This window comes from Mucor mucedo (assembly GCF_025094135.1).
Source record: "Mucor mucedo strain NRRL 3635 chromosome Unknown EV154scaffold_47, whole genome shotgun sequence".
In the NCBI taxonomy this organism is placed as follows: Eukaryota; Fungi; Mucoromycota; class Mucoromycetes; order Mucorales; family Mucoraceae; genus Mucor; species Mucor mucedo.
The window spans coordinates 47,034-73,800 of record NW_026252331.1 but is presented as its reverse complement, the minus strand read 5'-3'; the positions used below and the strand labels follow the sequence as shown (position 1 = coordinate 73,800).

The 26,767-nt window shown below is 36.6% G+C and overlaps 4 protein-coding genes across 4 annotated transcripts; 2 read left to right on the top strand and 2 right to left on the bottom strand.

Moving 5' to 3' along the window:
• Positions 1 to 2,193: 2,193 nt before the first annotated feature.
• On the bottom strand, positions 2,194 to 2,939 carry EV154DRAFT_481563 (uncharacterized protein; the record flags this gene model as incomplete). The annotated part of the gene is made up of 4 exons (XM_051598401.1): positions 2,194 to 2,421; positions 2,482 to 2,576; positions 2,656 to 2,747; positions 2,818 to 2,939. The coding sequence occupies 4 exons, from the start codon at positions 2,937 to 2,939 to the stop codon at positions 2,194 to 2,196; spliced, it is 537 nt and encodes a 178-aa protein (XP_051457461.1).
• A 7,515-nt stretch (positions 2,940 to 10,454) lies between these two features.
• Positions 10,455 to 11,053, bottom strand: EV154DRAFT_420987 (uncharacterized protein; the record flags this gene model as incomplete). Its single annotated transcript, XM_051595985.1, has 2 exons — positions 10,455 to 10,848; positions 10,947 to 11,053. 2 exons carry the CDS (start codon positions 11,051 to 11,053, stop codon positions 10,455 to 10,457), a joined length of 501 nt encoding a protein of 166 aa, XP_051457460.1.
• Positions 11,054 to 12,100: 1,047 nt separating this feature from the next.
• Positions 12,101 to 13,189, top strand: EV154DRAFT_464674 (uncharacterized protein). Its single transcript, XM_051597672.1, has 3 exons — positions 12,101 to 12,320; positions 12,374 to 12,673; positions 12,743 to 13,189. The coding sequence occupies exons 1-3, from the start codon at positions 12,131 to 12,133 to the stop codon at positions 13,015 to 13,017; spliced, it is 765 nt and encodes a 254-aa protein (XP_051457459.1). The 5' UTR covers positions 12,101 to 12,130; the 3' UTR covers positions 13,018 to 13,189.
• Positions 13,190 to 25,734: 12,545 nt separating this feature from the next.
• Positions 25,735 to 25,992, top strand: EV154DRAFT_399074 (uncharacterized protein; the record flags this gene model as incomplete). The annotated part of the gene is made up of 1 exon (XM_051595247.1): positions 25,735 to 25,992. A coding segment is annotated over one exon (258 nt), but the record flags the coding sequence as incomplete, so codon positions are not given.
• Between the last annotated feature and the right edge of the window lie 775 nt (positions 25,993 to 26,767).

Sequence of the window (26,767 nt, the reverse complement as noted above, 5' to 3'; positions counted from 1 at the left end):
GAGTTACAGCCATTTGAATTTTTTTTTTCATCTTCAGGAATTGGTGATTGATATGCATACCAGCGTTTTTCCACCAATTTTCAGGAAAGGGGTATATATAAACCGACCAATGTTAAGGAACTTCTTTTTTCCTTTTTTTACATATTGTTAGTTATTGCCGAAACGCAGCCAAAAAAATCGCCTTTTTTGTACCAATTTGTAACCATCCTCTACCTTTTATGGGAATATTCACGATAAATTCAAAAAAAAATCAGAAAATTTTTTAAAGAAAATCAAAATGTTCAAACACTATCATAAATAATAACGTTTTTTGTTCATGAGAATTACTTCTTCTTTTTGCATATTCGTTCAATATATCAATAACTACCTTCTGTAAAAATTTGTAACGAAACAACGTACCAGAAGTATTTTATTTTTATTTTTTTATGAATTATTTTAATTATTTTTAATTATTTTTTATTTTTCACATATTAGGGAATATGTACTACAGTACCTTTCTTTATTTGTATTTATTCAAATAAAATCAGTCATTGGTCAACTTTTTTTTTCTCTATGTATTACTAAAAAACGGGGAGCAAAAAAAAATTATCTCGTTCATTGTATCTGATGTATTAAGAGACAATAATTTTTTTTCCTGATTCAAATATTCTACAAATATCAAAACTTGATTTTAAGTGCTTTTTTCCTTGCTCGTGCTTTAATTATTTAAAAATTGAAGGCGAATAACTTTTAAAACTTTGCGCTCAACCCTCAGACCCCAATCATTGGAGTATTTAATAGATGTCTCAACGTAAAACATTTAACTGTGTTAAATAGATTCCAATCAAGAAATTATATTCAATTCAATCTGTCTGCTGAAAAATTATCGATTTGGTGATCGAAAGTTATTTTTTATTGTACTGCCGTCTGTAATTTAAATTCAAGTTTGTCCGTATCATCAGTAATAATCAAGCTAACATTCATTTCCTCCTTAATTGTTTTTCAGCTAGAATACATTCATAGGGTATCTTTGGCGTTTTCCTATTGCTACAATTAAAGAGGTATTAATTTTATTCTGAAAGTTTATTTCCTTAAATATTATGGCGTGGTACACTTATGGTCCGGGTTATTCTCTACTTCACTTCGTAACATAAAATTACCTGATTATTTTTTTATGGCCAATAGGGATTTTAGAAACTCACTGCTTGTTGTACAAACTTTTTTTATTATCGCTTATAAATTAAGATGTGCCTGAAAAATAGCTTGTGTCTGTGACAATTTTTATGTATCTCTTGGGGTTTTTCACTTGACAGTTGTTAATACCTATTCTTTATGTGCCTAGGTGAAATGATAAAGTAGCAATTGTGATTTTGTTTTTTAAATTTTACATGATACTCCGTCGCTTAGTTCTTCAGATCCATTTTTATCGATATCATCCAAACGGTTCAACAGTCCCAATACCATGGAATATACAACTTAAAAAATAGAAGACATTATAACTTCAGTCTTGTCTTCTTGACTAGCAGGCTTTCCATATTTTTATTGAAAAAGAAGTACGCATTTGGATCCACTGCCTGTTTAGCTTTTTTTATATTAAACGTACTGATAATGTTTAAGCTGTGTCAAAATGTTAATTTTTATAGCTTGAAATAACAAATTACAGCTGTGGTACCAATTGCAATCAAAATACAAATTTAAAAAAGGCAAGCTTATAACTAGCAATATACTTTTAATGCTAGCAATACATCATGGTTATGATACAAAAATTGCTTGTAATGAATCTTACCAACTCTTATCAACTCTTATCAACATTTTCTTGGTTAAATTATGATCTTTTTTCAGAAGATGTTCCTTTTTTAAACCCACACCCCCTAGACGCTTGATAATTCATGCTCCCGAGCAAAAAAAAAAAAAGATGGTGAACATGTAGCAATGCTAGAGATGCTAAATCGGTTTGCCGAAACAAATATAGTTATTATGATTAATAGCAGAAGTATGCTGATTATTGTCACTTGGCTAATTACTGTCTATAATCTTATCAATGTAATACTTATATATATATATATTCAAAGGTATGTTATATATACAAGTTTTATTTTTGAATCAGGCATAAGCCATTAGTTTTTTTTTTTTTTTTTTTTTTTTTTTGCGTTACAAAATTAGATAATGTTTATGTGGCGCATAATTTTGTTGTAAGTATAACATCATAGTTTGTCAATCCATTTTTTTTGGAATAGAAGAAAAGAAAGTATGTATTGTTCCTTGGTTTTCATTATGAGCCGACTTTGATGGACGCCCTCTTCCCCTTCTTGGTTTTTCTGGTAAGTCAACTTGCTCAGCTGAAATAGCTTTTTTAGGTCTTCCTCTTCCTCGCATTTCGACAGCATTTCGAACTATGGTTCTTTCATCATTAATTGTTTCAGTTGACTTTATTCGTTTTCCCTATTGATAAGAATGTAAGTATCGATAATTGCTTTAGACTGTTGTATTCTACAAACTTACAACGTCTTCTTGGCTGTTCGGATCAAAAGATCTACTCATTCGTTTTCTGGAATTTGACCCTCCGCTTTCTTGACTGTACACAGAAACTGAAGTAACTATTTATAAAGATAATTTGGTAACTGACAATTTGAATAACCAGCATTTTATTCAGGTAAATGTAAAGGGGAATCTTACTAGCACTTTCAGCATCTGAATTTATACTGTTTTCGTTTTCATTCTGGTGATTATCCGATGTCATAGATATATCAGACATTATCGATGGCTCTCTACGTCAAAATAACATATGATTGTCAAATCTTACTGAAGGAGTTAAATATATTGAATGATACATCATACCTAAAGTCACTGTTTCCTAAGGTTTCCATATTTACTCTGAAATCCATCTTTTGTTTCCCCTTGCTGTTTTCTTTGGAAATCGTATTGTCGTCATCCAATGTCATTCCCCTAAAACTTTGCATACAAGGCGAGTCCGAAAAACTATCCTGTTGTTGCAGCCAATAATAATGTGGCTTGTTGTTACACAGGATAGGATCTTTCCTATAAATACGCTCCCTTTTTTTCAATTCTTAATAAATATTCTTTAGTTTTGTCTTTACCTAAATTTGGGATTTATCTTGTAATTGATACTAGTAGTATTTCCTCCGCTTTTTGTTGCTGTTTGTTGTCTATTGTAAATTATACAATCACATCATCTTCTTACATAAACCCGTCGTAAACTCTTTTATCTTTGACATCTAAGAACTATATTCTCTTCTCATCTCTCACTGTATTATTATCGATTTGCATTTTATTGTCTTATCCATATATTTTATCGTCTAAGATCACTACAGAAATACTCTCAATAAATAATAAAACTAAGTTGACAACTAAAAGTCTGGTGCTCACTATCACAATTGTTATATAATAATAATTGTCCCTTTTTAAATCTAAATCCGTACTAGCGCTATATCATTTTGGTGCTCACTAACAGGGGTCTCTCTCTTTAAATATCTGTAAACCTTAAAAAAACCTTAATTCGAACAATCATGAACTCCGTTTCTGATAACACTGTGTTGGCGTATCAACATCATGCTTCCCCCACTCATTCTAATAACCCTCGTAATCGCTTAATTGAATTTTTTGGTGATGAAGGAGAGGATTATCGTCATTTTGAAAAAAGACTTGAATCTTACTTTGCTTTGTCGGACATTACTGCTGACAAGAGAAAGATCGTTATTTTACAAACCCAATTACAACACGGTGCTCGTGTTTTCTTTGACAACTTGATCGAAGATGATTCTTCCTTATCTACCAGTACTTATTCTTCCTTGGCTGCTGCTTTGCGTGAAGAATACATTACCCCTCAGCTCATTCGTCGTTACCAACTTGCATTCAATAGCATGGGACAAGGTACCGAAGAACACCCTCGTGTCTATCTTGGTCGTTTGAAAGAAGCTGCCAAACTTGCTGAGATTAAAGATGCTGTTCAAATCGAAATGCGTTTCCAAACTGGTCTTTTGCCTTCTATCATTATCCAATGTAAATTAATGGGTGCTGAAACTTTTGGTGAATACTTGAAAAGTGCTGATGGTTACTGGAACGCCTATCATCAAAAGACAATTTCTATTGTTGATAATCCTTTTGCTGTTCGTACTCCTGTTCGTCCTTTGGAAGTTATGCAACCTAATGCTGCTGCTATCGTTCCTGTGTCACCTGTCGTAGTTGAATCTCCTTCCATTCGTAACCTTACCAATAGTATGAGCGGATTGCATTTGAACAATCTCGAAAGTAATCCTGTTACCGCCTCTTCCGATGTAATGAAAATTGAAGATGATAAAATTAAATCTTTGATTGAAGAAGGAATCAAACGCCACTTTGCTGCCGCCACTGCTAAGCCTCCTGCCACTTACAATAATTACAATAACAATGATCGCCGTAATAATTCCCGTTATAACAACAATGACAATTACCGCAACAATGACAATTATCGTAACAATGAGAACTATCGCAATGATAATTACCGTAATAATGATAATTATCGTAATAATTCGGACAACTATCGTAATAATCAAGACAATTATCGTCAAAGTGGTTACCAAAATCAACGTCAACAATCTGATGCGCCTCGTCAGGATGGTCCTAGTAATGATGCTCGAAGAAATTCAAGACCGCCTTTTCCTTCCAATGATTATCGTAATAATCAACAACAAGGTTCTTCAAAAAACTAAATGGGTCGATTGCAGTTAACACTGATGGTCAATCGAACATCCCATATCAACAAAAATCCATCAACAACAATCAATCATTACAAGTAATGCTTGATCATGATTCATCTCAACATGACCATCAACCAACCTCCTACCAGTATTCCTATGAATCCCATCCATCCAGAGAAGAAGACTTGTATGCTGCTTTACGTACCAAAGATAGTAAACCTGAAGCCCATGTAACCCACAAAGACAGAGGTATTCATAAGAAAGGTGCACTTCTGAAGAAACCTTCGAAGTCCAATTTAGTTAAAACCTTTGGTAATCCAAACCACATGCAAAAGATTGTTTCCTTTGCTCCTCCTGCACCTGCACCTGCTCCTGTTCCCACTTCTTATCCTTCTCAAGATATTACCATGGTTGAGTCCGCTGTACCACAGGCTCCGGTATTGACAAAGGCCTTTGTTCCTAGTGAGAAGAAGAAGACTAAGAGAAAGAGGGTAAAACCTCAGATCTCGTATGATATCAAAGAAGTTCTTGAACAACCCGCCAATATCAAGATTAAGGAATTAATCGCGATTAACCCTGCCATTCGAAGAGATTTACTTCATGCTTGTCGTAATGCTGCTATTTCTATGGATCCCAAGTACAATGTGGAACAACACTTGAGTTATAGAGAAAGTGTTGAGGAAGAACGAAATTCGACGGCGGTGTACACTCGGTTCGTAATTGATAAAATTGAAATGAAAACTCTTATCGATTGTGGAGCGTCCAAAACTTGTGTGTCAAAAGCCTTAATGGAATCGTTAGGTTACAAGATTGATGGTCCTTCGGCTAGTGTGTTCACTCTTGGGAATGGATTGAAACAAGCATCGATGGGTGTTATTTATGATGTACCAATCCTGGCTTATGGCGTTGTGGTCCCTTCTACTGTAGAAGTTTTGCCGTATAGTCCTGTTCCTTTGGTAATCGGTACTAACTGGATGCTTCGAGCCAATGCTATTATTAATTTTCCCAAACGAATTATGACTGTCAATTATAAGCAACAACATACTGAAGTTCCGATACAATGTGTGTTGAAACAAGACCAAGTTCAACCAATACCCACCAAGCCTTCTACCATTATCTCTGAAAGTTCTGAAAGTGAAAGCTATGAGGATAGTTCGAGTAGTTCGGATGAATCCGGGAGTAGTGAATCTGATGAGGATTTCATGCTTATTACCGAGGACAGTGTAAGTGAAGAGTTGTATATGTTAAAGGATGATATCAACTCGGGGAGTGTGGTAATTTTAACAGTTGGCAATGATGAGTTTCGAATTTCTACTTCAAACAGCAAGTGTCTCTTACCGGCCAAAACTCAAAGAACTTTCTTTGTTGATAAACCCGTAGAGACAACTCCTGATTTAATTTACGATTTCCAATCACAACATTCCCAATTTGAGAGTAGTTTAGATAGATACAATGATAAGTATCTTATTAAGTTTTTTGTCTTGGACAATCAATTCCAAATTACGATCATAAATAATTCAGGAATAAGCATTGAAGTACCTGCGAATGAAATGCTTGGGTGTATCAATTGGTATGATCCTGCTGTGGATTCGGCTGTTGGATACGATATGCTCAACATGTTGACTCAAGAAGGTCAAGACCTCGCTCATCCCTATACTGAAGTACCTACGTCGTCAAAACCCCTTATTACTCTAGAACAAATTAAGGATAAGATCGAAGTTGGCGATATCAATGCTCAATTGAAGGAACGTTTTTTCTCCTTGGTGCAAGAATTCCAGGATATCTTTGATTGGGATAAAAACACCATTGGCCGTACCACTCTCATGAAACATCGTATTATTACTGAAGATGTCATGCCTATTCGCCATCGACCGTATCGTTTGAGTCCTGAAGAAAGTGACTATTTGGAGAAGGAGCTGAAGAGGTTCTGTGACTTAGGAATCATCCGACCTTCATACAGTCCTTGGGCTGCTCCTGTCATGCTGGTCAAGAAAGCTAAGAAGATTGTAGAGGACGGTCAAGTACAACCCCCTCAAGAGTACCGGTTGGTGATTGATTACCGAAAGCTGAATGCAGTCAGTAAGCTTGACGCGTATAGTTTGCCTCGGGTCGACGATTTGTTGGACCAACTCGGTAAATCGAAAATCTTTAGTGCTTTGGATATGACCTCGGGTTTCCACCAAATTCCAATGGAGGAGGACAGCATCGAAAAGACTGCGTTTGCTACAAAGTTTGGTAGTTTTGAATACGTGACGCTGCCAATGGGTCTCTGCAATAGCCCTTCGTCTTTTCAACGTCTAGTGGATATCGCTTTTAGGCCACTAATTAACAAGTTTCTGGTGTGTTACATTGACGATCTTAATATCTACAGTAATACGTATGATGATCATGTAGATCATATTAGGCGGGTCTTTGAATGTTGTCGTGTTGCCAAGCTCACATTTAATCCAAGCAAGTGCAAATTCTTCAAGACGTCACTCAAATTCTTGGGTTATATTGTCACCTCTGAAGGGTTGAAGACCGATCCTGCAAAATTGGAGAAGATTGCAAGCCTCCCTCTCCCAAAAACTATAACGGATGTTCGTAGCTTCATTGGGATTTGCTCTTATTACCGTAGGTTTGTACCTAACTTCGCGGCGATTGCTAGGCCCTTGCATGAACAGACCAAGAAGGACAACAAGAAGCCATGGTCTGAAGAAACTACTTTGGCGTTTGAAACCTTGAAGAAGGCCCTAATCTCTGCTCCGGTACTAATGAGACCAGACTTCTCAAGAGAGTTTGTTTTGGTGACCGATGCCAGTATCAAAGGTCTTTCGTGTATTCTGACACAACTCGATGATGAGGGTCGTGAACATCCCATAGCGTATCTTAGTCGTGCCGTCAATAAAGAAGAAGCAAACTATGGTATCTCTAAATTGGAATGTCTAGCTGTAATCTTTGGTGTGAAAACATGCAGGCCTTATTTGCTTGGCCGACATTTCACGATCATTACGGATCATTCCGCCATCAAAGGTCTCCTTAACACGAAGAATCCCTCTGGTATCTTGATACGATGGATTAACCTACTTGGCGAATATCAATACACTGTCAAGTACCGTCCTGGAAGAGTGAACGAATCAGCCGATTTCTTGTCACGTCTTGGTTATTGATCCTGATATTCTACTATCCGACCAACGCGTATAATGTCGTTAAACTTTAAACCCAAGACCAATAAGCATTATGTCTCAAAACTATTTTTTCTTCAACCACTTTCAGATAAATTGTTGTAAAACTTTACATTGACAAGACCAATAAGCATTATGTCTCAAAACTATTTTTTCTTCAACCACTTTCAGATAAATTGTTGTAAAACTTTACATTGACAAGACCAATAAGCATTATGTCTATAAACTATTTTTTCTTCAACCAATTGTAAATAAATTGTTGTAAAACTTAATTTTTCATCATGACCAATATAACTGAAGTCAATAAAAGCTTCTGTTACCTTTCAATTTTTAGAATCCATCAAAATAAAGACCGCCTCAAACAAGATTCCCTCGAAGTCTAAATGGTGCACTATAGTTAAAGAAATTCAATCTATGTTAAATATCTCCAGAACGATGAACAAGATTTTGAGGCGGACATATTTATTCCATCATTGCAAGCTGCTATCTTATCGAATGGGTCGAAACCGAATCTCTACGTGTACAAGTTCAAGTGAAATAGCCTTGTTTATCTATAACCGTATTATCACTCCCCATGGATACTCTCAATTTATTATCTCGAACAATAGACTGGTGTCAAGAAAGCAATTAAATGTTCATATCAAAGTTATACCATTCAAGCATACCTATAGGATCGAAACCTATCCTTCTTCTATTATCAATATCCTCAACAGTCAAAAGGCAAAAGTCGAATATACAAGATGGTGACCAACCGAGTCTCCTTGATATTCCTTTTAATCTAAACGTTAAATACGAAGAATTAAAATGTTTAATGACTATTCAATCACACAACTGCAAGCAATCTGGTTAGAAACCTTCAAGCCATTCACCTTTACAAGAAATATTAAAGAATAGACTTTACTATTCCCGAAATTTGACCAATCCGTTCAAATCACAAGTTTCGCCATTTATATCAAAACCAAGTTCTCTGCGAAAATCCTTCAAATTTTGGATCCATCTTTTCTCCGTAACGAGCATAAACTATCTTTTCTCCGTAACGAGCATAAACTATCTTTTCTCCGTAACGAGCATAAACTATCTTTTCTCCGTAACGAGCATAAACTACCCTTTCTCCGTAAACGAGCATAAACTATCCATGCTCCGTAACGAGTTCAAAACTACTGATCTCCTTTATACTCTCTGCTCAATTTTTTTGCTTTTCTGGATTTTTCCATCCTTCTCTTACCTCTTCTTTAGTTTGGTCCTGTTCTGGTGCACTGGTCATATTATCCAAAACTGCATTCATATTTCTTTTGACGGTAAGGTTTACCTTACTCTAATCGGGGGGATATGTTGCAGCCAATAATAATGTGGCTTGTTGTTACACAGGATAGGATCTTTCCTATAAATACGCTCCCTTTTTTTCAATTCTTAATAAATATTCTTTAGTTTTGTCTTTACCTAAATTTGGGATTTATCTTGTAATTGATACTAGTAGTATTTCCTCCGCTTTTTGTTGCTGTTTGTTGTCTATTGTAAATTATACAATCACATCATCTTCTTACATAAACCCGTCGTAAACTCTTTTATCTTTGACATCTAAGAACTATATTCTCTTCTCATCTCTCACTGTATTATTATCGATTTGCATTTTATTGTCTTATCCATATATTTTATCGTCTAAGATCACTACAGAAATACTCTCAATAAATAATAAAACTAAGTTGACAACTAAAAGTCTGGTGCTCACTATCACAATTGTTATATAATAATAATTGTCCCTTTTTAAATCTAAATCCGTACTAGCGCTATATCACTGTCTAACCAAAACTTTGAAATGTACGGATGAATAATTATGTAAACAGTTTTCTCATTAAAAATGAGGTGCTTTATTTATAATTTTTTAATACTTACAGTTGAATGCTCTTGAAGATTCGGCCTCAGTGAAATTAGATGCTATTCTATTAACAGTATTCTTGGGTGCTTTCTCTACGGTTTTAGCGGGTGTTATTTCAGAGGTTCGGTTTGACGCTGTTATTGTTTGATTGGAGCAATCACTATCGTCTAAATGTTTTTTGATGAAGGTTAAAAATAAAAATATACGTATTAACACAGGGCTCAAGTTTTTGTAAATATATGTGGATATGTATTATTATTGGTCACCTCCAGAATCTTCACCGTAATTGTGATCAGAAGCTTCTTCAAGTTCAGAATCCAGTTCGATAATGTCCCTGTTATTTTTTTGTATGTGATCTGCTAATAGTCCCTTCTCATTATTTAATTCAGTCATCACATTTTCTACAAAAATTTCATCTTCTGTCAATGGCTTTTCAATGGGTCCTTTTAAATTTGTCGACTGCAAAGAAGCAGCAGTGGATTCCGAAAATCTTCGTGCATTGTCATAGTTATAATTTTCTGGGAAAAATGGTTCATTTTCATCATCATCTTCATCGAAATTCTGGTTATTTGTCCTGCTTTTTGTATTGCTGTTGGTTGTATTTTCTTCAATTTCGTCTTCGTCATCATGAACTTTGCCTGATCTTCTCTGATCCCTTTCAAGAATTTCTAATTCAAAATCATCTGATAAAATGCAACATTAGAAGTTTAATTAAATTTTGTGCAGACACTATTTTAACTAAATTTTACCAAGCTCTTCATCCACTGTATTAGAAGCGTAAAATTCAGGGCCATTCGTAAAATCTTGATTGAGTGACAGATTTACATAAAAATATCCTTCTCTAACACCTTTGGTAATTTGTACGGGGCCTATGTCTGGATGAACCATATCTTTCAAAGTCTCTGTAACCAATGGAATACATGGCATTATTCTTAGTACAATAACTGCCAAATGAAATTTCTCTTCTACAGCCCTTCCTAAAAACCCAGAAACCGTTGGTTGCTGGTCCATGTTGCCAGTTGCAACCATGAGAATGGGATCCTTTTTTTCCTTTAAATATTTGATATCCCATGAAGAATTATAAGCTTTGAAAGAGTCCTCTATTACATTTTTTGGTCCGATCACCTTTACACTGTAACGTCTTTTTAGATACGTAAGCGGAAAAAAACTTGGTCAGTTTTAAACCAAGTTTATAATGTTTAATTAAACACCCAAAGTTTTATACATTACCCAAAGTATGCTTCATAAAGCAAAAAATAAACGTTCCCCTTCTCTTCATCCACTCGCAATGTATGGGGAAACAGGAGCCCTACAAACGTGGAAACAATGGATTGCATATTTTAAAAATTATATTGTAGCTGTTTTTTCCTTTGTCAATACATGTGTGTTATATAATACGTAAAGGTCTATGGTCAATTGCATTGTATTACATGCGTGTTTATTGTGTAAGGTTTTTATTGAGCTTCCGTACACGTGCGTTTAGAATTAAATTTTTATTGTCATCACCAGATACTTCCAACATCTTTCATGATGCCGGATACAAACAATTTAATTCTGTAAGTCCACAACTTTGTCATCATCACATGTTTTTTTTTTTTTGAAAATCCAATTTTTCAAAAATGACTGCTAACTATTTGCATAAAATAATAGTATGATAGATTGATAATGATATCAGGTTTTTTATTGTCATAATAGAAATGAGTTTAGGGTCCATAAATAAAATGTCAGGCAACTTTTTTTTTCTTCGACACCACCTCTGCTGTACGTATAGAAAGTTTTCACCATTCTGTGTTATTCCGCTTTCATTAGAATTATATATAAACCAATACCGAAGTCGATTTTTTTTGGCAACATAATTGTGCTATAACAGTGACACGGTACTGTTGTAATATATATGTGTAGCACATGCATTGAATGCATTTGTGTAATGTTTATTGTATTATAGGCTATTTGAGACTTTGTGATACCTTATTTTTAATAAAAAAAACCCAACATGCTCGGACCATGCAATATATGCAATTTGGTCCTTATTGGTTTTAAACTAAATCCTGCAAACTTTAGAAGACATATTTCTGTATTATTAAACAAAATAGAGAAGAGAAAATTTTATATTCTGAACTACTGTTTGACAGAATATATTGTACCTGACACATAGGACACCAACGTACGCATATGTGTTTGACTGATTGACAATATCATCTGATGCGATTCCCGTGGTTTTATCAATTCTTAATCTATTATACATAATTCATGAGTTACATCATCGATTCTCGTGAATTTTGTATTTTATTTGCGATAATTTCGATTAATGGAATAACTTTCCATATTTATAAAATGCTTACGGGTATATAAGCAAGTATACTTAAGAAAAATTGAACCATATTATTTTTATAACTAAATTACAAATTTACAACATGCTTCTTGGAGAACTCACCGATTGCACTATTACCAGTGCTCCCACATTTCGAGTAACAGCTCGAAACGTTATGTTAGAGGCCAAAGCCATTGACTCTGGCATGAGAGTCAAGCTTTATGTGTCGAATCCTGCGATGATTTACTATTTCATCCGGTACTGTGATGTAGGAAGCCGCCACCACCTGACAGGTAAATATTCTAAATGTTTCTATTATCCTAACAAATCTAACACTTCTATATAGGCCCATTGAACGTGACAGCGTACACGTTTGATGATAGCACAAGGGCTTTTTCAAGTATTCGTTTGAGTGTCGATAGTGCCCGACCTCTTCCCACCTTGGATGATGATGGAAACATCATCGGCACAACAGCCACAAAAATTCGAGTCCGTGATTTGGAGAAAAATCACAAGTTCCTGAAGCTCAAGTACATTTTGTACAAGTACGTTTTTGAGAACATTTACAACGAGGACATGGTGATGGGCAAGGGGTTGAATGTTGAAGCATTCGCCACTCAGTTAAATACCTCTTATGAGAAGCTTGGTGAGTTTTTTTTTTTTGATTATATACAAGTTATTATGTAGCTAATTTTGCCACTTCATTTTATGATAGTATCTGAAGGGTTGATAATGTCCAATTACAACCCGGTTACTGTTGTGGAGTCGGTGACACGTCCAACAACTGACCCCAACACTAACCGCCCTGTTCCTCGTGTGATCAAGAGTACGTATTCGTACAATGAGAGTGTTCGTCGTTTGGAGGATTGGGCCAACCCAAACCTCTCTCTCAGAAATCTGCTAAATGATCACATGCCGTTCTCTGTTGAGATCTTTGTCGTCCCCGCCAGCTCCCGAACTATCGATGATGAAGAAGAAATGGAGAACTAGTTTTTTTTGTCTCCTTGGTAGTTTTGCTTCTTTTCTTCTTGCTTGTCCCTTTCGTGATTGCGTTTTCTTTTCTTTTGCGTTTGCTTTTTTTTTAAAAAACGTTATTTAATACCTTCTCCCGCTTCCCCCTCTCCCGCTATTCCAATAATAAATATCATTTTTTTATAATGTCGACTTGTTTTTTAAAATGGCATTGTATTTTTTTTGTAATCTCAGGTGACAAAGCCATGCGCTTTTTTTGTTCACTTGGATCACGTTGTCCATTATTTCACAAAGTAAAATCTATTTTTTTTAAAATGGAAACAAAAATGAAATCAAAAAGAATCACATCTGAAAATTATTGTAGCGGTGCTATTGAATTAAAAATATAGTTAAAGAACGTGTTTAAAAACGAATATAAATACTGTCCCTATAAACACAGGTAATGACTTCAACAATATATTAAACTATCATGTTTTTCTCTTGGAGAATCGAAGACCCAAATTTATCTACCTTTAATGCTTTTCAAAAAAAGCAAATTAATTCATTCCAAGAGTTTACAATGCTCAAGCCCGATGGTTACTGCTGTGTCTGCATGCAAGTTCTTTATCCTGAGGATCAAAAGTTTCGCCGGTTTTCAGACTTATTCAGTTTTCCTTGTTTGAAATGGAAATTGACCCCTTTGTCAAATCCCCAATGATGTAACCAAGAAGATGGTCTGTCTGCAGCATTTCAAGATGGATGAGGAATGCCGTTGTCACATTAACGTATCCTGGTAAGATATAAAACTTTAATAGCAGCTCTAAATATCGACTAATAATTATGATATAGGCGATTTAATCCCTGAAACTAAAGACTTAAACTATAGAGAGAAGTCGGCTTTGTCTCCAATTAAGCTTATGTCGCAAATAACAAGAAAATCCACGCTGCTCCATGGAAGAATTGGTCATTACGAGGTGAAGGGTACCATGTATGCGACGCATAACTATGAATTTGCTGAAATGGCTTATGGTGGAACCTTGGGACTATTTTTTCAACGTGGTGATCCTGCAAACATTAGGAAGACCAAGGTGAAGCAAGCATATCAAGCTCTTCAACGTGTACATCCCTTGTTAGCCCGCTATGATTTGCCAAAATTAACCTACGCCTTGGTAAATTATCATGTTTCCGAGAACAAAAAGCATGTCGGAATTGATAAACGCTGGGTCAACAATGCTTTGTTTTCCATTAACGATGTAAACCCCCAGGCTACCGATGTTGAATTCAAAGAGTTGATTGTAGGTGAAGATGATGTTGGGAAAATGATTAGGTACTCCCACCCTAGTCTCTTGGCCTTGCTTTTTCCACATCTCTATCCAACATGCACCGGTCACTACTCCATGGTACCGACTAATACCTATGAGTTTGACAATCGATTAGGAGCTTATGGTATACCAGAAAATCAAGGCGGTGTTGCAAATGCTACGTGGAATGAAACAAGTATTGCAGCTTATGCGAAGCAGAGGCTTCTTATGAGAGATAGACGTTTTGCCCGAGACCCTTCTTTTTTATTCTTCATGCTCGATCTTATTGAAAAAAAAAATATCGCTGCTGCTAATAGATTCGTGGTTTCAACTAAAGGCAGAGAAAATATAACTCAAAAGGATGTTGTGAATCAAAATACAGGAAAACTCAACAAGAACATTGTCTCTACTGTACCTCCTCAGATTCGGTCATCATATGCATACAAAAGAAAAAACTTTTTGGATCTCCAGTGTATATTTGAAAATCTTGGTGCTCCTCAACTTTTTTTAACATTTACTTGTGATGACAAAAGTGCAGACTTTAAAAACATTCAAGATGAAGATACCAAGTTCCCTTGGGAAGACCCTGTATTATTTTCGCAACACTTCAGGAGAAGATGGTTAAGGTTTTTTAAAATCTATATTCAAGGTCACTTTGCCAGACAAATTGGTGGTATCAAAGATTATAGCTGGGTCATGGAGATTCAAGATCGTGGAAGCCCACACATTCATATGGTTCTTTGGACTGAAAAATCTGCACAAGGAGCTTATCGATATGAATGTGGTTCATACAAGTTTTCCACCTGGCACAAGTATTGACGATCCTCTTTTGCATAGTTTAGTAAATAACCTGCAAATTCACAGATGCAATGACAAGTAAGCTAAAACTCCTTTTTATGCGTTACCGTATTAATTAATTATTTTAAACAAAAGCTATTGTAAAAGAGGTGACCCTACAAAAAAATGCAGATTTGGATATCCTAAGCCTTACGCTCCTTCCACTGAACTTGATACTGAACATCGCTGCATCTACAAAAGAGACGTTGGTGATGCTTACGTGAACAATTACAACCCGTATCTTCTAGCAGTTTTCCGCACCAGCATGGATATTCAGTACAATGATGGACCACAAGCAGTAAGATATTTAGCAAAGTATTTGGCAAAGGATGATTATGAAGCAAAAATCCTTCTGAAAAATATTCAGCAACAAAACCAAGGATACTATAAGAGAACATCTTATGTGTCTGAGAGAGAGCATTATGCGACAAGAATTGTTGGTGCAGTTGAAGCAACATACGATGTCTTGGGATGGAGAAAGCATAGTAATTCTCGTAACGTTATCTTTATTAATACCAGCTTACTCGGTCAAGACAGTAAAAGATTGCGAGATGACATCAAGGATATTGATAGTAGTTCCAATGAAATTTTTGCAAGAACTCATGTTGGTAATGCGCTAAAAGCAATGATGATAAAAAAAAAATGAAATACCGACACTAAACGTTTTGGAAAATAGACATTTATGAAAAGCGTGAAGGTGCGCCTGATTTGACTTTGACAGAATTTTTTAGTTTTTATAAAAGAAACTACAGCAAGAAAATGTATCCACGTATTCAGAATGTGACGCGAAGCTTTTACTCTGGACAGCTGCCTAATTTTGTTTACAGCTCTAGAGATCTATACCAACTGATTATCGAAAAACCTTTTGCGTGGCGTACGTTTAATCAAAGCGAGATGAATGGTGAAAGCTTTTACTATCAGCAGATTGTAACAAAAAAGCCGATCTTTAATACAACTTTCGAAAATGAAAAGGGCCCAATTAGATCATGGAAAGGTAATATCTATATTTTTCATAAACGTATTGTTATTAATAAGACTATCTTAATTTGAAGATTATTATGAGTACTTGATCAATCTTGAAGAGGGTGGTATTGAAGTGCACAGAAGAATGAATATACAATCTGTAAATGATGTAGTAGACGCTGAAAGAGGCATGGATGCTTGTCGCGAAGAGTTGATTGCCATGCTTAAAAGTGCAAACAGAAGCCAAAAGAGTGTTTACAAACAAACAATATATGATCTCAGAAACAATTCCACCGTTTTTGTCTCTGGTGCCGCAGGTACAGGAAAGTCCTATGTATTACGGATGCTGGAAAGACACTACAAGCTGAAGGGATATAAAGTAAGTAAATACTGAATAAACATGATCTGCAAACGTCTAATGTTTTAAAAAGGTTTTTAAACTGGCTCCCACCGGCGTAGCTGCCCACAACATTTCTGGTGAGACGCTGCATCGTTTCTTCGGTATCACAAATCGCTCCTCTGTTCCAAACTTTCTCAAGTTAGACGAATACGTTAAGCTTTACCCAAAATTACTTCTGCTTATTGACGAATATTCAATGGTCAGCTCAAAACTTTTAGAGTCTGTAAGTGAAGCGTTAATTAAAACAACCCAAAGGTCAAGTAGCATGGGTGGAATTAAGACTGTGTTTTTTGGCGACATAGCACAATTGCTCCCCGTGCAAAAAATGGAAGGTCTTATTTGGGAATCTGAAATATATACAACGTCCAACAGATACAACCTTATCGAACCTGTCAGACAAAAAGAAACCGCTTTTGTTGAAATTTTGGAAAAAGTTAGAAATTACAATTTTGATGAAACCGTTATTCAATTTATCAACAAAAGGACCATTCACAAAAATAATCTCCCGCTGTACTGCCTCCGCCTTTATACTACAAGAGAACGAGTGCGCTTAGCAAATGAAAAGGATTACAAAGACTTTCCTGGTGAGGGTAAAGAATTCGCTGCACTTGACTCATATGTTGGCAACAAAAGAACAGCTAAAATTTCGTTAAGAGAAACAAGACTTTTGGAAACGCTTTTACTGAAACAAATCATGCCTGTTATGCTGGTTCATAACTTAAATGTCTCTCAAGGTTGGGTTAATGGCACTATTGCAGCAGTAGAATATATGGAGGAAGAAAACATATGTTTAAGAAAACGCCTGCCAGATGGTAGTGATTCCATATATTGGATCCAAAGAGTCAGCCGACAAGTCCCTAATACTAGTTACACAAGAACACAGTATCCAATCGTTCCCGCTTTTGCCTCCACTATTCACAAATCTCAAAGCGCAACGATCGATTGTGTGGGAATTCACTTGGACAACATGATGTCTCATGGACAACTTTATGTAGCCATGTCAAGAGTGCGAAAATCGGAAGACTTGTATTTTTTTGGTGCTGATATGCCCTTATCTGTAAAAAGAAAATTCGGCGCTGACAATGATGCAGTTGAAATTATCAGAAATCAAAAATCAAAAATCTAAGCAGGTAGTTCTTTATCGACTCATATCAACTCATATCGATCTTTTATATATATATTATCCCAACTTAAATTATTTCTTCATTACATTATATTTATACATATATCTTAACCAAATATTCTAAAATAAAAACCTTATAATTATTCCCCTTGAGACAGCGCCATAAGCTTTATAAATGTCCATCCTCAATAATTGTAAGTATCATGAATGGTAATGGCAAGCCACTGGTAGAGCATAGTCCACATAAAATCCAACTATTAGCTCTTTGATATCCTTACTAAGAATCCCCGATAACATACAGAGTTAGGAGAAATAGCCCAAGGAATGAACAGGTTCAAAGTCCGTAGTACAGTCTCAAAAGATAATCGTCCAAACGCTTTTATTTTTTTTTTTTTTTTTTTTTTTTTTTTTTTTTTTTTTTTTTTTTTTTTTCCACAGAATTGTGTCCGAGGATATTGTCAGAAAATTTATAATAGATATAAGGTGCTCTCAAGGTAAAATTCGAAAAGCCGGTGGACCCCTTTTTTGGGTGTGAACGGATTTTTTTAAATTGAACAAAAAAATAATTTCATCGATCAGGTGATGCCGTGACGGTTCTTCACTTTCAAATTTACTAAAAGACCTAACGTGATTTTATTAATAAAAAAACGGAATATTCCTTTTCGCTTATCTTTATTTTTTTTTTAAAGTACCTATTTACCATGAACCCAATTGACGAAACTTTTTTCGATATAATGCAAGAGCAACTTTGGATGGGAAATGGTACTGACCGTTTTGAAGACGAAGATCAATACTTCGATGCCGTGATGGAAGAAATCATTAGAATTGACGAAGAGTTCGATTTAGAAGAGGAAATGCTTGGACAAGAGGTTGCCATTGCCGAAGAGAACATTATTGCCGACTATGCTCGTCTTGAAGGCAACTATGACGTTTATTCCTTGTTCCAACTTTGGGTTAGAGAAACAATTTTGCATGCAACCACTTTAATCAAATATGACATCTTTTATTACATCTTCATAAACAACCCTGGGATGATGACCCGAGAATCGCACAGAAGGGTTGTTAGAACCGAGCGTATGGACACGTACGAAACATACTGGACGATAAAACATCCCAACTTGAACGACGATCGTAACAGCCGCCATAGCTATAGAGCTCATTATCGAGTCAACAAGTCGACCTTCGAGTGGCTCGTCAATCGTTTGAGTAGATGTGCTGCTTATCTTGGGTCAATTCTGCGAGGTGGTTACTCTGTAGAAGTGCAAGTTGCGTGTGTGCTTTGGAGATTTGCTAACACGCATTTTGGTTATCGAATTGCCGAAACTCATCTTGGAGTAACTGCCGGATCATTCAATAATTTCACTAACCGATTTATTGATGCCATGTTGGAGATTACTCCCGAACTTATAACATGGCCCATCGAAGATAGACAGAGAGCTTTGAACAATGCTCGTGAGTTTGCAGAACTTGGTGAACCTGGTGCCACGAGACTTTCTGGTGTACTCGGTGCAATTGATGGCAAGCTGGTTGTGATCCAAAAACCAGCAATAAATGGAAACGCTTATGTCGATAGAAAGAGTCATGCATCCATGAATTTGATGGCAATTTGTGATGCCCGTAAAAACTGGGCATTCCGGTAAGTTCATGTGGAAGGATAAAAAAATGATACAGCAGCTTACCGTTTGTTATTATATTAAGGCAGAAACCATGATGCCAGAGTATTCACAAGCAGCGTGATTTATCACAAAATTTTGTTGGATGCGGCCAGATGGTGTCCTGCAAACACTTATATTTTGGGAGGTAAGTTCATTAATTATTTTAAGGTATACAAAGCATTAACGATGAGACCTAGATTCGGCTTACCCTTTGCTGCCAAATCTCATTGTTCCATTCCATGGCCGACGTGAAAGCACTGCGGAAGAAAAAATTTTCAATGCAACCTTTTCTAGTTCTCGAATTAAAATTGAACATGCATTTGGTGGGCTCAAGTCCAGGTGGAGATTCCTTTGGAAGCACTTATATATGCTAAGCGTTGATAGAATGGCTAAAACCATCATATCTTGCTGTGGTTTGCACAACGTTTGTATAAACCAAAACGATATCAAAGAGGCAGTTTTGGATGGAAGCTTGGATTTTGAGGGATTTGTGGAGGCAGACCGTCGAAACCAATTTGAAAATGAAGTGAACTTCGAACCTCTGCTTCCTTTCCTCGGTACCGATGCTACCATTGATGCTGCAGGTATGCGCCGTATTAAGGCAATGTCTATCTTAAGAAGAAACAACATCATGAGGGGAACAGATAGACTTGCTTAGTTTTCAAAAGGTTTTATTATATTAAATATATTTTTTATTTAATTATTGTTGTCAGTAGAAGATGAACCAAGATTGGTATCACTATCGCCTCTTCGAATTGCTGCAAATCTATTCATAATAGTCTCCATATCAGAGATACGTTTACGTCTATCCTCTTCCAAATCGGCCTCTCGTCTACTTCTTGATTCTTCTAGCAGTCGATATCTCTCTCTGGACTCTTGTCGTCTTCTTGTTTGCATATCTTCCAATGCAGTCTGTCGATTACGACTGACCCTTTGCAACATACTGTCAAGGTCACGAATTCTTTGCTCCCTTTCTTCCCGTTGTACCGCTGCCATTTGATCCATCATCTCTACACCGAGTTGGCGGGCATGTGCCATATGCTCTTCTGACAACTGACGAGCAGCCTCAATGGGATCAAAAGTTGACAAAGACTGCTCACCAGAAGTTCGATTATTTCTCGAAGTGCGGGTTGATCTTGGTGGAGGTGGTGCGGATGTAGGTGGAGGTGGAGGTGGTGCGGATGTAGGTGGAGGTGGAGGTGGTGCGGATGTAGGTGGAGGTGGAGGTGGTGCGGATGTTTGTTGAGGTGGAGGTGATGCGGATGAATATGGAGGTGGAGGTGGTGCGGATGTATATCGAGGTGGGGTGTTGCGCCTGTCGATGCTGGTGGTACTGCGGATGCTGATGTTGGTGTTGGTGTTGGTGGTTCGGTTGCTGGTGTTGAGGTTGGTGGTGTTGCGGATGTAGGTGGAGGTGGTGGTGCGGATGAGGGTGTTGATGGTGGTGCAGGTGCAGGTGCTGTTGATGATGATGGTACTGAAGATCCTTCAGTGGGGTATTGATCGGCCAAAGCTTTTTGGATCACAAGTTGATCGACTTCCGTAGGTGTCAAGTACGTAGTTTCGGGACCATCGGATCCAATGGCATCCATTAAATCAACGTCGTTTGATCTTCTATATGATCGAATGCCATTCTCCTCCATGTTGACGCTTTCGTAAATTACCTCAGGTTGGATGCTAGGATCATCCTGAGTGATCTTGGCAATTTCTTCATAGTATGGTATGTCTGGGACAGTTCCACCAACTCCTCTTTCTCTTGCTGCATTTCTGGCTCTGGTGAATCTGGCTTTCATGTCTTTCCACTTGCGTTGTATACTGAGATGCGTAACATTTGCTATAAAAGCACTGACTGCATCGGTGTTTGCATATTCAGCCATCTTTTCTTTCAAGAGAGCTGCCGAATGAACCCAGATAAACTGTTTCAAGGCAGTATCTCCTCTTCTCAACAAGTGATTGTAGGTGCCTGCCATGATCTCAAGAAGGATACAAATTGCAACCTCAGGCCATACGTTGTATGGACGTGAAGGCCCATTGTCATCTTCGACATTAGCGTTGTTGTTCTCAGCTTGGGCATTGCTGTTGTTGACAGGAGTGGTGTTGTGCTGAACAGTAGGTTCAACAAACACAAAGGTGCCAGCGTGTCTGCCACGTCCGCGTCTACCTCCACGTCCATTTCCACGACCACGTCCGCGACCACGTACGTTGTTGGGTGTGTTGTTATTTGCTTCAGTGTTGTTCATAGTAAGGTAACACCACGGGAAAAAATAAGTGATGAAATTAATAAATAAGTGACTTTGAGTGACTTTGAGTGTTTATTCGGGTGTTTTTCGCCATCACTTTAAATAAAGGTGACAAATAAGTGTTAAAATAAGTGTTAATTTCTACCACTTAGAATGAAGGTGCTAAAAGGTGTTAAAATAAGTGTTAAATTTCGTCACTTTTGGTAAAGGTGACTATTAAGTGTTAAAATAAGTGTTAATTGTTATCACTTGAGAGAAAGGTGTTAAAAGGTAATTAAATAGGTGGTGAATTCGGTCACTTTTGTATAAGGTGACAAATGAGTGTTAAAATAAAAGCTTGTTTTCATCACTTGCGTTTGAGGTGTTCAGGGGTGTTCCAAAAAGTGTTAACATTTGCAATATTTTTTTATTATTATTTAGTAAGTCTGATATATGAGTGTTACGTTTTGTTTTTAAAACCAAAACGGCGTATTGCTTATACACACATCTTTTTTAAATGACATAGATGGCCAAACAAGGTAGTGCTTATTTTCTTCTATTGGTAAAGGTATTGTTGTTATGGGACTGATAATATTATTGGTGTTAATCAGAACTCTCATATGATCCCTTTCTGCAGCAAGTGGCATGCTGTTGGAACTAGTAGTATAAAATAAAACAGCTTCCACTATCACTTTCATATAAATTTTCTAATTCAGTTGCAGCGTTGATATCCATATAAGCAATACCAGAAGCGGGAACGGGATCAAAATTGTCATCGTCAGTCATACCATATTCAAGATCAGGAATATTGGCAGGTTCTTCTACGGGCAAACCATTGACGCATGACTCAGCAGTGCTGTCATTTGTTATATTTAGTCGTCGTCTAATGATATTAACCTTCATTTCGATTTCCAAATCCATATTTTTGTGCTTTCTTTTATGAGATTCTATATCGCGAGTACGAACGTATGGTCTGTTTGGGCAAGTATCGCAACGCATATTTTTCGTTAATAGATAATTAAATGTGAAAGAAGAGGGATTCCAAATATTGCGGCACTCGCGGTTTAAAATAGGGTTTCCCATCATAAATCATGATTTCACGTAACATATTTTTCTAAATAGAGCAAACATAAGCCATCCAAAAGAATAACAATAACAATAACAATGAAATTCCAAAATAGACGTGAGGGTTTTTTTTCTTTCTTCTACTTTAACTAAAATACCAACTAAAAATTTCCATCAATATGTCTAGACAACCTACATAGGTAAATATTGTGCTTGAAAAAATAGAGAAGCTAGAAGGAACTATCATCGCAAAGCAAAATTCAGCTATAAAAAGTCTTAATGAAAGATTGGATCGATTAGAAACCATTTTGGGTAAAATAGCTACTACAAGTCCCCAAAATGTTTTTCCAAATAGCGGTCAAGATCAAATGCAAGTCGATTATGAAGAGATTGACTTGATCAAAAAGCCAGAAACTGTTCATGTTACTGATATCATTAACATACTAAAGAATAGCGATAGCGGAATTTTTCTGTTGAATTCTTTTGGCCAGCCCGAAACAGCAGAAGGTATGTATCGTCTGCTAAGCAAGGATATTAACTCCATTTGCAATTCTGTCCTGAGGTCAAGCATGGATGAATATGTACCTTGGAAAACGTTATCTGGTGTTATCAAGAAGGAGTTAATATCAAGAGTCTCCAGGGAAGCTCATCTTTTAAACATTACAGACATTGTCAATTGTTGTAAAGATAACTGGGCCATTTACTTCATGTTACAGAGCTGCTGGTCAAACAAGGCTCCCTCAAAAATGAACAAAAACCGTAAGAGACGGCACTCGGCTTCTAACCAATAATGTAATGTAAGGCTTACTATATAACCATTTTGATAGTATTATTAACATGTCATATTTTCCAATGATAGTGAACGATTCTTGCTGTTGCATAGCTGTATCGACAACAGTACTTTCCCACAAGTTCCAAATAATGTTTTTTTCTTCAAATAAAGTTTTTTATAACTGTAAAAATGTTCATTTTAAAGTGATCTTTAGGTAGTTTTAAAGTGAAATTTAAAGTGATATAAAGGTGGATCTAAAGTGATATAAAGGTGGATCTAAAGTGATATTAAGGTGGATCTAAAGTGATATTAAAGTGGATCTAAAGTGATTTTAAGGTGGATCTAAAGTGATTTTAAGGTGGATCTAAGGTGATATTAAGGTGTGCGCTGTATAAGTGACAATGAGTTGTATAAAAGTGATATTAGGGTGTGTAAAATAGGTGGCTTTAAGTTATATTAAAGTGATATTGAAGTGATTTTAACCATTCTTTAAGCGGGGGAAATCACTCATAAAATTGGCGCAAAACACTTTCTTTAGGTGTTTAAATAAGTGTTAAAATGATCACTCGAATCACACCTATAAACACTTGGATTTTCCCGTGGTGTAAGTGATAAAAAGTAGTAATAAAGTAAAAGGGAGGAAAAAAAAAATAAAAAAAATGTGGATTTAAAAACTTTTGTTATTTTATCATTTCCTTTTCAAGCGAATATATTTGAATGTACTTTGACTTTGATCAGATTTTTATTTCCACCCATATATGTATGTGTGTTATTTTGCCCATTTTTAGATCGCTTTTTCAAGCACTTGTGTTACTATTTTTGTAGAAAAACTAGGCAATTTATTTTCGGTTTCCGATTATGAGAGCACCTTATATTTATTAACTTTGAGTGCGTTTCAGACGCTGGCTCCACTCACGAAGTGAGCGAGATGCCAGCTAGTATAATATACGACATTCTCAACAATAATGACAAAGACTAAATCCCTTGCTAGAGCTAGAGGAAATGCTCCTGCTTCATCCTCAAAAGCATGGGATGTCTTGAAACCTTTCTCGAATGGCAGTAGTTTTAGGACTACTGTCGCTACCTAACGACCGAGCTTCTGCGTCCAAGCCAGTTGCCCACGGCTACGGCTTGCCAACTCATCCCGTCTCTTAAGGTTTTCTCAGTTACTTCAGTAAGTACTACCAAGCTGCCAAAAAAAAATTTCCAACAGTTCGGAACCATCACAAGAATCTGAAATTGCTAATGGTAAAGACATCCGCTCTTCTTTCGACACCTCCTCGCTGCCTCATGTCAAACCTAATTTTCCTTGGGACACACACCTGTTTTTCTCTCTTCCAGAATTTGCTTTGGATATGCCAAAGCAACTTCGAGAACAAAACTGTCATGAACCACCTAGGTTTCAGTTGCGTGTTATCATGCAAAATGTCTCAGATCATTTTTGAAAGCCAACTAGCCCATTGTCCTTGTTCCACCTGTTCCCTGTTCTCTGTCTCCTGTCACACATGTCACTGACAAACATCCATATTGTTTCCTGTCTAGCGTCTTTGTTCCGAATAAGGTATCTCCGTTATCCCTTGTCCTTGTAAAACCCATTTAACTTCCGTTTCCTTTGTACCTCTGACTTTGAACTCCTTTTTAAATCACTAATAATATCAGCCCATGTTATCCTCTACATCTATCCCCGAAATTATCTGTATCTATGCCCGCTGCCCCTAAGATGTCCCAAACTCAATATGACCAATGATCTGTCTCTGAAAATATGATCCCGGACCCTTGTTCACCCGATCTGTCAGTTAATATAAATAACAGCATGTTTATTTATTCTTATTTCTGTATTCAAGATCTTATCTATTTTTCCGGCTTCTCTAAATAAACCTTTTTCTACCTTCATTCCTTTTTATATATATCTTAATACTAATAGATATTTAATTTTCTCTTGCCTTGTCCTCACCTTAATAATCATTCTGTTCTGCTCTTGCGCCGCTCCGCTCCTGACAAAAACCGTCGCTTCGATGAATACGAAGCTAAATTTACTGTACGGTAAGCTATCATACAAGATTGGATCATATTAAAAGTCTCAACTTTTGGTCTTGGAAACTAACATTCAGATCAAGCCGCAATGTTCGTCAATCTACAACTCCAGCCTGAAAACAAAATAGAAACCAATTCCGGCATTGATGTCGATCAAATTGATGATCTGGCAAGTAATGGAACCATCTGGAGTCAGCTACCTCCTTTTTCCTTGGCTCTTAGCACTATCAAGGCCACTGCTAGGCCGAAAGACTCCCCGAGAAAGCCTGGTTTAACCATGGCCCAAAAAGATGCTATCAATGCTAGCAAGCCACTCAAACCCAAGGCCCGGCCCATTAAAATGACAGCTGAGACTATTGCCAATATTGTACGTTCTTTTTCGAGCGTGATCCCACCAAACCCAACGGTTTTCAATATTTATATACTGGCAGAAATAGAAAGATCACTAGCGCTAAAACTCACAGGCGTTTCAAGTTAGCTGGTCTCGATACAGGTCGTATTATCGATATCATTTTTTCTGCCAATGGCTCTCCTAGTGTTCTTGTACAGGAGTTGTTTACTCCTGTATTCACCAACATTATGAACATAGCCAAGGTCAATTTCATCAAGATTTTTGATCCTCTAGATCCCGCGTATCTCGCCAATTCACTGTCCTTTCGACACAAATGAGGTTGGTACAACATTGCTACTGACCTGAGCTCAAATCCATCCAAACGCTCCCTCTTGTGCCACCCCAACACTCGTCCCCACCAGGTCAAGGCTGTTGGTCATTGCAAGATTAATATGGGTTACATCAGTCAAAAGGATCTTAAACAATGCAAAGAAAATTTTTAAACGAAGAGAAATTGTCATTGAAGTAACTTAAAAGCAAATACTGAAATCCCTGTGGTAAAACTGGTAGCGAAATCATATTTTAAATCGGTAACAACAACTTGGACAGACGACGCAATAAAGTATCTTGGTCTAATAAATGTCTGGTCAAAATTAAACTCTATAATTATCTGGACAAAACAAATTTTCACGCAGCTATTGTGGATAAAAGTCAATAATTGCAAGATTTAGACTCTAACGCTTTTGCCCTTGACAAAACATCGTATGAAATTCAAGTCAAATTTTTCCGAATACAAATTAGCTGTTTAAAAGTGAATAAACAGCCAAACAAAACATTTTTCAGAACATGTGTAATCCATCGAATAAGACTTTTAGTGGGGCTATATTTTGGTAAATCCAGTTCGTTATCCATCTAAATCATAAAAACAAGGAATTCTGGTCCGTTATCCGTCAAGATCCAATACGTTTGCGTACTCCAGTCCGTTATCCCTCAAAATCCGTTGACGTCAGGGTACTCCGGTCCGTTATCCCTCAAAATCCGTTGACTTCAGGGTACTCCGGTCCGTTATCCCTCAAAATCCGTTGACTT